Source organism: Nipponia nippon, unplaced genomic scaffold (assembly GCF_047370975.1).
Source record: "Nipponia nippon isolate SJK-2023a ecotype South Korea unplaced genomic scaffold, ASM4737097v1 scaffold_8, whole genome shotgun sequence".
In the NCBI taxonomy this organism is placed as follows: Eukaryota; Metazoa; Chordata; class Aves; order Pelecaniformes; family Threskiornithidae; genus Nipponia; species Nipponia nippon.
In genome coordinates this window covers 4,375,749-4,389,076 of record NW_028262402.1, presented here as the reverse complement: position 1 = coordinate 4,389,076, position 13,328 = coordinate 4,375,749, and the positions used below count along the sequence as shown (strand labels likewise).

At 36.4% G+C, this 13,328-nt stretch overlaps 2 protein-coding genes across 7 annotated transcripts in view; one reads left to right on the top strand and one right to left on the bottom strand.

Moving 5' to 3' along the window:
• The window catches only part of IFT74 (intraflagellar transport 74), a 36,293-nt gene extending 22,967 nt beyond the window's left edge, over positions 1-13,326 (bottom strand). For 2 of the 5 annotated variants that reach the window (XM_087741381.1, XM_087741385.1), the window contains exons 1-9: positions 13,180-13,326; positions 12,302-12,442; positions 11,728-11,863; positions 11,290-11,338; positions 10,281-10,379; positions 10,053-10,113; positions 9,529-9,588; positions 8,433-8,494; positions 923-964 (exon numbers count right to left, since the gene is read on the bottom strand). In XM_087741381.1, coding sequence (XP_087597507.1) covers positions 923-964; positions 8,433-8,494; positions 9,529-9,588; positions 10,053-10,113; positions 10,281-10,379; positions 11,290-11,338; positions 11,728-11,863; positions 12,302-12,418 — 626 coding nt within the window. In that variant the 5' untranslated portion in view covers positions 12,419-12,442; positions 13,180-13,326. The other 3 variants (XM_087741383.1, XM_087741382.1, XM_087741384.1) reach the window with 3 other exon arrangements.
• Positions 635-8,425, top strand: LRRC19 (leucine rich repeat containing 19). Of its 2 annotated transcripts, XM_009466194.2 has the most exons (5): positions 635-717; positions 2,762-2,854; positions 4,560-5,070; positions 5,269-5,478; positions 6,753-8,425. In XM_009466194.2, exons 1-5 carry the CDS (start codon positions 691-693, stop codon positions 7,076-7,078), a joined length of 1,167 nt encoding a protein of 388 aa, XP_009464469.1. In that variant the 5' UTR covers positions 635-690; the 3' UTR covers positions 7,079-8,425. The 2 variants fall into 2 exon arrangements, with proteins under 2 accessions (XP_009464469.1, XP_087597513.1); XM_087741387.1 differs by lacking the exon at positions 5,269-5,478.
• Positions 13,327-13,328: the final 2 nt, after the last annotated feature.

Genomic DNA, 13,328 nt, shown 5'->3' with positions numbered 1-13,328 from the left:
AGCTTAGAGAATGAGCACCAAAGCAAGAAAACATTTAGTGGAAATAGTGTTTGTGTATCAACACAATCCCTTTTTCAACCCGCATATAGACATACTCTCAAATCAGAGCAAGTAGCATTTGTTTTTAGAATTTCTTCCTGAAATATAGCCTATATATAGATGTCCTTAAGTGCCTGTAATTCTTTGTAAATAATGATATATTATTTATAAATTATATATCACACCCTGCAGCTCCTCTGATGCTGACATTTCCAAAACACAAGAATTTAACACAGATTTAACTATTAGAGATCTTTAGTATGGAAATATCTTGATGTTTTCTTCGTTTGATGACTGATCACCTAAAAAATCAAATCTTTTTCTGTCTCCAGCATTTCTTTAATTGATTATAACCCAACCTGCTTGTAAATTCCTGGTGGCATTTTAACTCAGTGCTTCCTATGTGATCTGGAACTTGATACTTGAGCATACTACTATTAGACTTCCCTATTGGGTGCAGATCCAATTAAACCCAAGACGATTATAAGTTGCTCAACCTAGTCAATCTTTTGCTAAGGGTTTTCTAGGTTTATTATTTTTTTTTTTACACTGCCTGCTTATTCATCAGGTACAAAGGTTGAACAAAAACAAAGTGCTGTTGCACCATATTATTTCTTGTCAGTGCACTGAAAAGTCTACACATGTGTACATATGCTGCCTCTAAGAAGCAACAGAAAGGTAAGACGCTTGGCACATCTTTTTCAAAATGTAGGCAAAGATTTTTTAGTATAACTTTGTTTCTAGACTGGAACCAAATACATCCTGAGATACATTAAAAGTTCAGGAATTACCATGAACCTTGGACATGCCAAGCTGTTAAGTAAATTGTACTTCAGTAGAAAGCCAGGGAGCAGTCTGTTTCTTCTCTGAAAAGCAGACTTACCTGATTATATAAACTCCATTACCTCCACAAATCTGCCGCCTTCTTTACAAATTCAAGAAAAACAGTAGGAATTACATTACTATTAAATGATAAAATCTTTAAAAGTTCTCAGAGGAAAACTTTTTAAGAAAACACTTCTAATTACACGGAAATGTCAAGGTATTACCAATGTATTGCCACGCTCAGTTTCTTTCCAAAGCAATTACTTTAAACAGCAATTCTTAAACTCTGGTTCTAATAAAAAGCTAAACTACAATTAAAATCATAGATCCTTTCCTGGTCTTCTACTGATTATACGGGTTCCCACACACACAATGCAGGAAATCAAATTTGTAAGAAAATCCCTAAATTTTCAGTAGAAACTAAAGTAAAAAATAGGAAGTATGTTTTTGACTTAGACATATGTAGAGTGAATTTTTAGACAGGAAAAGGAGTTTTCAAGTTAATGGCATTCCCTTCATTCAGACATGTTAACTTTTTGCTTGAAGTTTTGAAAAACTTTTAAATTAACTTTCATTTTCAACGTGATTGCTATTGATTAACTTATAGACTAACTTTTAAAATAACATTTTAATATATTTTTCCCACTCTATTAAAGACAGTATTTTTCTTGAAATCTGCAAACTACAATAATACTATTAACCTGTGTTTCTGGACTGCCTGGTTAAGGCCTGCTCTGTTTCTGAACATCTTGGAAGCGGTATCTTTAAGGTCCAACTGTTAACATAGTCTATATTGGGAGTTCTCAAACTGTATCATGCTTTCCACTAGCAACATACAAACTGGTTCCAAAACATATGCAGGCCACCAGTACCATCACTGACAAAAACAATACCTAATACAGAACATAGTATCACAGTGGCTGCCCACTATCTTTTCTCTTCAGACACTTAAGAAAAAGTATAAAAATGAAGGGATAATCTATCTTTTACGTAACATTTTAATTCAAGTCTGGCATAAACAGGGACTGATTTAACATCTGACAGAGATGGTTTAACATTCCTGTTCAAAATGAGTAGATCTTGCAAATAACACCTGATTCAAAGGGGATGGATAAGTGACACTTTCTCTGAGAGAAGTTGATGTCATAGTGAATACTATTTGTCAGAAAAGCTTTCCTGACTCTCAAAAAATAAGGTTCAGATCTGTACAAAAACTCCAGCACAAGAGATTGAACCATGTTTACTTAGTTCCAAAGATCAGACCAAGAACTACACCTTCATAATACAGAGGTCCAGGTTTATGTCATATATGTTATATTATAGATAATAAAGAGATTACAAGATCAATCTACTAATTAAAAATTCACAAAAACTGCTTAATAACTTATGTAAGAACTTAAGAGAAATCTGACTGGATAAATCAATGATCGATCTAGAACAGTATTCTGCCTCTGTCAGTGGCAACAAGACAAATTATTTAGGGAGAGCATGCAAGCCTGAGTACTTTCTGCAGTTCACTCCTATCATAGTCCTCCAGTACCCATAACTGCTTTAACAGGGATATTAATGAGTACACCCCTACCTACGCATTTTATCCATTTATGAAACTGTTGTCTATTAACACATCTGATCAATCCCTTTTCTATTTGCTGACACAGTCTGCCCACTGGATTTCAGGTTTGGGTCAATTAAGTGAAAGCTGAATGCATTAATTCTGATAATCTATGCTTTTTCTCTTAATTTTACATTTTGTAGTATCTATGTGGAACAAAATTTATTATTGAATTGTGGAACAAAATTATCATTGAAATAACTATATCTATTGATTTGTTAAACTACCACTACAGAAGACACTGGTATTCTCCTCTTGGTATACAAAAGTGTTGTTTTTTGCTAGGCTCTAAACATGAAACTCCCTTGGCTTGTGATCTGGGCTGGAACACTGTTGTTGAATCTAGTCACTGCTGACTGCAACGTTACTTCTCAAACTGTAAGTTTTATATGTATGTAAATTATCCTTATTTTTGAAAGATACACTAGAAGCTAAAGGCATTTAAAGGCATTTAAAAAACTACCTTGTAAAAAAATTCCTGAAGAAAGAAGCACATAGACACAAATAAGATGTGGTTTCCTGCAAAATGGACAACTTGCTGCTGGCAGTCATTGTAAGTGGGTGAATAACACTGAAATATATTTGAGATGGTTTTATTTCTCAGTCAAATCTCTCTGCAGACAACAGAAGTGCCTCCTTTACCTTTTTGGAATAGACCTAAAAAGCAACAGTTATTTGGATGAGGCCAACTACTGCTCAAGTTAGACAGATTTATTGAGTCAGCACTTGCCCAAGTCAGGTCCAAATGTATATAAGAAATTTAAAAGGTTTTTTTCAGAGATTAATTTAATGGATTTTGTATTTATTGGGTGTCATGGTTGTGCCCCCTTCCAGCTTCTTGTGCACCTGGCAGAGCATGGGAAGCTAAAAAGTCTTTGACTGGTGTAAGCACTGCTCAGCAGTAACTAAAACATCAGCGTGTTATCAACATTATTCTCATACTAAATTCAAAACACAGCACTATACCAGCTACTAGGAAGAAAATTAACTCTATCCCAGCCGAAACCAGGACACTGGGGAACGAAGGGGAAGGAAGAAGTCTTGATTAACAGTCAAGTGATGAAACTGGTATTGCACTATTTGCACTGACTCACTGCCTACAGGTCCAGTACTGTATCTACTGCTTGTTTGTCTTTGGGACAAACATGAAGAACAAAAAAATCCACACAATGGGTATATACAGTGTAGAAAAGGCACTTCACCTACGTATGTTTTTGAATAAGCTAACTAGACTCAATCTGGTCATAGCAATAACAAGCTGAACACAGGCTACTTATTTAAGAAGATGGATAACACAACCAATCTGCTTCCAGTACGTAGAACCTCCTTTAAAGCCAGTTCAACTATCTTGACACTAAACTGTAGTCTGCAGTGATGCATACGTATACATATAAAGAAATCTACTCTTTTCAGAAAACAAAAATGTTTCAAGGTATTGACAGTAAACACGCTCAAACCTGAAAAGACTGCAGCTATGCTAAACTTCCAACCCTGAATACCAAAATGAATTTAAGTGCTATGTTTATAACAAAAATATATACTAAATGTTTTGTTGAAGGTCTTCTCCAAAGATGTTTTAAAAAGTAAACATAGCTGTTTTTAAAACAAAACATTTGAAAAAGCATATTTGAATTAATTTTCAGCCTTGAATCCACTTCCTCTATGACACCTTCTTTCCAGATTATGTGGGAAAGGAATCCTTCTTCTACCCAGCCAACTTTCACATAGAATTCTAAAACAGACAGCCCTACTAATTCCAAAATAGCATGCCAAACTGGTTATATTTTGAATGATCATCACATAAGAGCCTTGCATCTCACACAGAGTTTAAGCACTAGGTGATCTGGAACTTCAGGGCTCTATACACCAGAAGGATTCACTCCCTTGTACCACACACCACGAGTATATTAAGAAAAACATAACGTAAAATTGCATGAAGAGCAGTAGAACTCTTCTTTTAAAGTGCCGGCATTAAAAAATACAAGAAAGATTTTTCATGCCCTTAATAGTCACCACTGAGATACCTTCATCACCAGACTTCCCTACAGTATTTAATTGTTGTCATTCTCTTTTTTCCCAACAGGTCACTTGTGAGGAGTCTGCAAAGAATCTCTTTAATATCCCCACTAACCTTTTCCAAAATGTTACTAAATTAAGCCTCAAAAATAATAAAATCACTTTAAAAGATAGTGACAAAGAGATTCTCCAAAGCTTTATTAACCTCACTGAACTTTATCTGAATGAAAATATGATTACTGTACTGCATAATAACAGCTTCTACAATCTGACAAAACTTGTAATCCTGGATATCAGCAACAATCATATTAGCACAGTTCATAAAGCAGCATTTGCAGGATTAAATCAACTGTCAATGTTGAATCTATCCTATAACATGATTACTCAACTAGATTCAGATGTATTTACTTCTCTAAAAAGTCTGACAATTTTAAATCTACAGCACAACTTTCTGAAATCTTTTCACATAAAATCACCTTTTAAATTGACTAAAATTGTTTTAACTGGAAACCCATGGACCTGTTCCTGTGACCTCCTTGATTTACAGATATGGCTAACTGCCTCCAATGTGACAATGGGTAAGTTTTGGTAAGAGCAGCATTTCATACTTGTTTACATTGAACAGCCTTATCTTGTTTTTTCCTGATATGGATAATATCCACCATCAACTTATCTGTACTTTGCAGTAATACATTAGTTATCCATGAAAATTTTTTAGATTAGAGTGCCAATTAATTATTAATATCTCATAGCCTTTCCACTACTCACATTCACAGAAAATGAAAACAGCACTACATGTACATTCCCAAACACCAAGAAAAAATTCTCCATCAAGACAGCAGATATCCAACCAGCTGACTGCAAAACTGAAAAAGCTTCTTTAGAAAACACTATAACTTCCACTTCTGCCATTAAGCTTAAAAGTAGTGCCTTACTAACACCTCTGACTCCAAACAACATCACTGGAAACAATGGAACACATGCAGGTAATACACTGATGTTTCACTTTACTGCTTACAAGCTGTTTGATTTGCTGTTCCATGATTTCATACTGTTTTGTATTCCTAGCACACTGTAACTCTTCCATAAAAGCCAGGGCTACAGAACAAACATACTTCCAGGTTTTGGTAGACTGTACACACATTATGGTGAATGTTAAGCTCTGCTGAGTAAGTGTTCAAAATGGATAAATGACACTTGAATTCTCAAATGATACTACATACTGATGATGAAATTTCAAAGGCTTGAAGTTCAGGTAATTGTCCAGGTCTCTGCCTAACAGAACTAGGGAAGCATCTTTAAAAAAATTCAATTACGTTTTCCAAACTCACTGCTTTCTAGATGTAGCTGTCTTCTTAAAATGTGAAAGAGTGAGCCTATTAATTTTACTCCTCCCCTTGACTGTGTTCAGTCTAGAGGACACAGATGTGCTCATCCCATATTCTTTGAAAATTTCAGTGATAGTCTCCTTACTTTTCTGTACCTTTTGATGTTAATTCTATCATCACTCTGTAATACTCTAGCTTTTCTTTTGGTAAGGTACTTTTTTTTTTTCTTAAATGCAAATGAATGTTGTTCTCCACTCTTCCATACTGAAATGCTTTACTTCTTGCTTCTGGCTAAAGCAGAATATCAGTCACCAGATACATACACAAATTGTAAGCCACCACTGCCACAGACTTCTTTTGCTGTAGCAGCTCTAATCTATTTTAGGACAGTGGCCAGCACACAAAACCATCTTCTAAATAAAGACTACTGGCGACTACAGGCTATTGGAATTTTTATTATCAAAGAAATACAATTGAAAGGATATGCCAAACAAAAGATGGAATATTTTAGGGTGCAGACATCATCGCCATGCAGAAATTCAAGCCTGGGAAATAGAATTTGAAGTCAATTACTGATTTTTTTTTTCCAAAGCCCAATTTTGGAATTTAAATTTTGAAAAAGTGATCATTTTATCATTTATGTGTCCCCAGAACTTTATCTGACTTTGAAACTACTATTTAATTTTGATAAATATGCATGGTGGATTTATATTGCAAGGAAATAAGAGATGTACGTGCATTTTTGATCTGAGTGATGTTACTGACTCCCTAACAACATAGCAATAATATTCCTCTAAAGCTTTGGAGACACTCAGTAATTCCCCTATCATTGTTTACTTTGTGCGCTCTCAACCTAACTATGAAAAAATTGATACTAGAGTTCTTGCTGGTATTCCTCATGAGGATGACTTTTTTTCTTTTCTGTTTTAAAGAGTTACCACTGCTTGGCAAAAGTTGGACCTTCCTAGCGGGTGTCCTAGGGTTTGTCCTAAGCACTACACTCCTGATTTTTACTGCTATAAAATGCCCGACATGGTATCGCTACTTGATCAGCTACAGTCACCGTCGTCTGGAAGAAAATGACTCAGAGATGTTTCAACAGGAGTTCTCAGCTGACATAAGTTCTTTTTCTACGGTATCGGGTACAAACAATGATGATCCCATAGTAATATTTGAGAAAATTCATGCATTTGCGCCTGGGGAAGATGGATTTATTGAGGATAAATACATAGATTCTTATGTAACTGAGGAGAGTTAACGTCTTAAACAATGGATGATGAGCTGACTTTTCAAAACTGTAGTACACTTGTACTTCCATATTACGCTACTTATGTACAATACACAATGAAGCTAAGCAGTCCATCTCCTTTCATCTCATCAAATCCATAACAAGGTATAGCTGCATGAATCATGAAGCTAAAAAATGTGGTGATGTGCATGCATTAGTATCACGACAAGTATTTCATAACATGCAAAAACCCCTCATAATCCACCTTTTACAAAAAGGTTATTTATGGCAGTGGGGGGAGAGCTTACTGTATATTGCTTAACATGAGCAAATCTTTACAAAGCAGCTTGTAAAGCTGGCATAATCACTAATGCTTTATATGTGAAGAAGTCCAGAAAGGAAAAATAATTTCTCTAAAATGTTGAAGCAGACCACAGCCAGCCTGGGGACTGAATCTGAATCCATGGTATCACAGCTCAGTAATCTATTAGGTAAAACTAACACAATCAGAGAACAGAGCATTTGTTTTTTTTTTTTTTTTACCCAAATTAGCAGAGCAAGACAGACCAACTGCTCCATTCCCTTAAATGTGTCTACATACAGTACAACGATAAATTATCGTTACTGCGTATCTTATGCCTTTATGCCTTAGTTCGCTACTGAACCAAGTTTTTTCTCTTCATATTTTCTTAACACCTAAAAATGCATTCAGGAGTAAAATAGACACATTTGTGAGCTGTTGAAAACTGAAGTATTATCAAAAAATGACTTATTATTAAACGGTAAATTGTTTTTTAAAAGTGCTTATTTATACATAAAACCTCATCATTGAGATTGCTCTTAGTGGCAACAAGCAGGATTATATCTCTTTCTCTTGCACATCTCATGTCCCTAAATTAAACATCTCAGAAACTCACCCTCTCAGCCTATCACTACACAAGCCATTCTCATGGCTTACAAATTCTTACTGCAAGCATCTCACTGTCCTCATCTTCCCCTCCACACACCCTTACCTTACCAGACGGGAATCTCAGTTCTAGTTCCCACTTCTGCTTGCTTGCCCCACTCTGCTACTCCACAACACAACCTTCAAAACTCAGGAACTTGACAGCAGGTAGCCAAAAGACAGGAGTCTCCACTGCCACCTAGCTCCTCCTAGATGATACTAGATGGTAAGTATCTCCACAGCAGTTACTCAGAAGAGTTTAAAGCTGGGAACTCCAGCTGCAGCCTGGCACTGATGTATCGTCTTGAAATTGCTCAGGTATCACTTGTGGCATGCATTGCACTGTTAAGGAACTTCTGAATTAGATAACACCTCGATTTTGCCAAGTTTAGTTATGATTTTGACAGCTTTGGAGAGGCATACACTTCATGTACTTACGCTTGTCTTTCTGTGAAAATTTTATCCACACTCTGAGCATCTCGGTCATTCTGAACCTTTAACTTAAAAAAAAAAAAAAAAGATATTTTGATATAATATATAATAATAAAGATACACATTTTATACACAAATTCAAAGTTTCCTTTAAATGAGCAAGAAGCTGCTCAGAATGTAGTAGAGGAGGAAGCAGCAGAGGCTGCTTGCTCCAGAGGTTTTTCGCAGTTGATACTGAAGAAAGACCTCCTGAGATAGCAGTCTCCCACTGGAAACCAAAGGACATAAGAAGGCATCTCTATGTTTGAAAAAGAAATACAATCAAGTTTGTAACAAATCAATTCACTTACTATTACTGTGGGACCTACTCCTGGAACAGCTAGTAAAATACTGTCTAAGCCTATAAACAAAATGAAAATGTAACACTTGGAAAGCATTCTTCTCTTTATGATACAGACATTGTGACTTTATTTTTCAATCAAATGCAGGGGAAAAAAATGTTTTGACCAAGAAATACTCAGGAGGTTTTTCAAGCTACCAAAATAACCTTTTCTATAAGTAGTTTCTCTTGCTTATGGACAAAGTGACCATAAGAAATTGAACATGGTTAATGTCACTCATGCCTTAATACTTAGAGGAACACCCTAACTGTGTTAGAAAATAAAGAAAGAAAGTAAAGGAAGAATAAAGCTCATTGATTTTGTGGTTGGCCATGTCAAAGACCTGTTTAATATTTATTACACCGGAGTAATTTAAAAGGCAGAAGACAAAAGAGAACTAAATTTCCAGAAGACCAGGCAGCTTTACAAGGCAGTGTAGTCTAGTGAATTTGCCTTTTCTAAGACATTTGTGTTCTATGTTTCCAAGTAGAACAAAGAATATATTTTAACACTCATAATTTGGGTGGGGCTATTAATGCACCACTTCAGAGAACGGTATCACTACAAACACATTGCCAATATTATGGTTAATTTAACTGGAAAAAAATGGGTAAGTTTTAAATTAGTGATATTGTTTTTTATATATGTCATACGTTCGAAGCACCAAGAATGTAACACACACCATTTCACTATTCAAACATAGCAAATATCTCAATTCATACCATATTGTAATCTCGAATCACTTCTGCCATATCTGTATTGGTGTTAAGCATATCCACAACCTGAAATGAGACAGAATTCCAACCTGTTATTGCTCTCCTTTTTTTTAATTACACACAAAAAAACCCACATAAATAGGTAGCAACTCACAAAGTGCTCATGAAAACACAGCAATTTTCTGTTATTGCAAATGAAAAAAGCATGATTTGGGAATCTTAATAGATTACATGCAGTTTTCAGAAGTAATCATCATTATATGTAGCTGTACAAAACCCACAAATATTACACAGCAGTAATTTCTTAAATCCATATGCAACTGCTTCTCCTAATGTATAGTACACTTTTTTTTTAATGTTTTCCTTAGTTTCCATCTTTTTCCTTTCCAATAACTGAATAAAAGGCAGTATTAACCAGTATATTTTTACAGAGAAATATCAATAAAAGAGATGCTGAAGTAAAGCAAAAGCAGTACAAAGTAAATGAGAGAAGGGACAGCATTCGGTATCAAAAGCTAACACCAGCATACCATGTTGTAGTCTGCTAGTTGACCTTGAAATTCTTTGATTTCACCAGCTAAAGCCTCAGCCCTAAATACAAAACAAAAAGCCAAACTTAATATGGGAAGATTCATATACATAAAAACACAATAATGAAAGAAAAGAATTATTTAATGGTTCCTTGAAGCCTGCACAATACCCGAGGATACTCTTGTGACTGAGAAAGTTAGCACTTTATTAGTTGCAATACATCTCACCTTTTTTCATATGACAAATAGACAGATTTCTCTTGCTTGTACATTTCTACTTCTTCCTGCAGCTTGTTAATTTCTGTTGTGAGTTCATTTGTCTTGCTTCTGCAAAAAAATAAACAAAAAAGAATCATTAACATTTGAATGTACAACTAAAACACAGATAGAACAGACATTATATTTTACTACAAGGGATGTGCAAACAGTATCTCTTTATCACACTGCACCGTGTTTCAAATCAGTATTTCAAAGAAGAGCTCGATGAGTGAGGAAAAAAGCAGAGTGGTTCTATCAGATAAAATCATATGTAGGTGTTAGAAAATATAGATATGAAAGAAAATGTTTCAATTAGCTTTTTGCCCCCTCTGATGAAACAGATGTGAATTATTCTCAAATGGACTGGAAAAAAGATCATAGTATCATTTCGCAGAATGTGGATATCATCCATATTTAAGATGACATCTTTTTGGACTGATTATTCAATACTGCGATATGATCAACTGACAAAGTAGCGTACACAATACAGTTACCAAAAGGGCTTGCCTGTGTCAGTGTTAGCTCCATATATAATCCAAGAAAACCACCTGAAACGTACACTAAAAAGTGCTTAGTTTGTGATGCTACTTCTTACAAATGGAGCTATCAGACCTATCAAGCGTTATGGGTGGAAGCTCAAAACCACTGACTCTCCTTTGGAGCTATCAGACCCATCAAGTGTTACAGGTGGAAGCTCAAAACCACTGGCCCTCCTTTTACTAATGCTGTGGGAGTGCATTTAACTTAGCAAGCCTAATAACAAAATGTCAAAGGAATCTACTTGTACTTAGACATAAGCATAAAATTACTTTCCTCCTACAAAGTATATGCAAAACAACCGTAACTCTCATAACAGGACATATTTCATTTTATGTGAACACCACTTATTCCACACTATTGTTAAGCACAACAAACTTCATGTCAGAAAGGAAACAGAGCATTAAACCTTCTACAGTTTGAATGTGTTGTTAAGACATACCTCAGCAGTCCAAGGTAATATGTTTTATCCATTATCTGTCTCTGAGGACCTGACAATGGAGAATAAGATGAAATTTTGTTAGAAAACAACTAATTTTGATGAACTGTAAAATATGAAAACACTCTGCAGAATTCACAGGTAGAAAACTCCCATCTTCTCAGTGTTCTTAAATAGATTTTACCTCATTAAAACAAACGAAGGAAGAAATTCATTTCAGAATGTTGTGAAGATAAATATTACTTTTTTCAGTCTCTGACTGCCAAGAGCAAAGCAAATAAAAGAGGAATGCTTTAATCTTCCTTTCCTTTCTCCTACTCCTATTAATCATAGCTATTCACTCTGCAATTTATACAGCGATGAAAAGTTTTCCTTTAAAAACCTAAATATTTCCTTAAAATGTTTGCAGACACCTTGATAGCTATTTTCAGTGAAAAATACCTTTCATTGCAGTTTTCATTCCACTTAATCCCTGTTGAGTCACTGGACGGTCTGCAACTTTAATCTGAGATGATAAGACTCCTCCAGTAGTCGATGAACCACCACGAGAACTGGGTCTTGATGTACTAGGAGGCATCTATAAAAAAGCAAAACACAAACCTCCCAACTCTGAGTTATGAATTTATTATCCTTATGCAACTGCCAAAGCAATTAAAAACTTAAGTTAGTCTCTATACTGTTCCTATAAGAATCTTTCAGCATTTACATCTCTTCAGGTAAACAAACCTTCAGTCAAATGTCCGCTGCAGAAGGGTAAGAGATTACCTTTGAGCAGCTTTCATTGTTCCCTCTGTCTGCAACATTAATGCTATTAAGGTCTTCCAGGTGAACTATTGATGCAAGACCTCCTTGACCCCTTTCAGTCAAAATTAGAAAATAAAACCCTCTACAAAATTAAAATCTTAAAATTCTTCCTGAGAAACTATCACTCCAGTCATGGTACTAAAAAAAAATTACCAAATAATGGATAAAAATCTAAATACATCAAAGTCAATGTTCAAATTTTTTAATGTACCCCTGTTCCTATTCTGGTTGCTGATGGAGTCCTTGATGAAGAGGTAGGCCTTGCGGTCAGCCCTATTCCTGCTCTTGAAGAAGGACGAGCTATCGGAGGTCTGTGACTGCTGGCCATATTTGTTCCCTTTTGAACTTCTCCCTGGAAAGAAGGATAGGAAATAGTCCTTGAATTTGCACAAGTTCTTAAAAACTACCACAGATCAACTCTTTAAAGCTTAATTCTTCCCCCTATTAAAAGGAGTTTAGTTTTCTTTAGAAACTGCAAAGCACTTTCTTACTGGAAAAGCATGGTACAAGACAGAGACAGTGCTCAGAAAAGACCACAGAAAGTCCATCAGTAAATTGAGACAGCAGTCCCTCTTCAGTGCTTACCCAGTCCTCAGTTTATATTGTCAAACAGCTAACTCCTGCTAATTCTTGTGGCATTTATTGTTTCAACATCTGCCCACAGGATTCAAGTCTCTCATGAAACAAACTGGAAGTGAACAGCTGTTGTAAATATCAATTTAGGTTATGCGGAGACTCCTTCAGGCATCACCAGTCACCAATGCAAACCCAGAGTGTGCGGCCCCTGATAAATCCTGGTAGCCTTCAGCAGCCTCTTGAGGAGCTCCTCCTCAGCCCTAGCATACAGGGACAGCTTTCCGATCGCTGAAGCTGCCAGGAGGGGCCTGTGAGATAGTGGTACCGTTGGCCATGACCCAAACAGGCAGGAAGCCCCCCTGTTCCCCCGGAGCGATAAAAACCCGCCCTCAGACAGGCTGAGGGCCTCTGGAGCCAGGGAGGAGCGGATGTCGCGGCACTAACGGCCCCTGCTATAGAACTGGGAAACGCCGCAGACCCCGGTTCCCGGGCGGCAGCAGCCCCTTCTCTCACCAGACTCCCGAACCGCCATTAAGCCTCCGCAGACAACGGAGACGGTATCGCAGCAACCACCCGGCCAAACAGCGCAGCGCCCAGCTATCGCGACATTCAGAAATCCCGTTCCGGACGCCTGTGGTCCATGAAGACTACACCTCCCAGAG

Bases quoted from the DNA above. Each gene is read 5' to 3' on its own strand.
- LRRC19 (XM_009466194.2), top strand. From the start codon at position 691: ATGCTGCCTCTAAGAAGCAACAGAAAG. The intron at 718-2,761 runs GTAAGACGCTTG...GTTTTTTGCTAG, and splicing joins CTCTAAGAAGCAACAGAAAG to GCTCTAAACATGAAACTCCC. The intron at 5,479-6,752 runs GTAATACACTGA...TCTGTTTTAAAG, and splicing joins AAACAATGGAACACATGCAG to AGTTACCACTGCTTGGCAAA.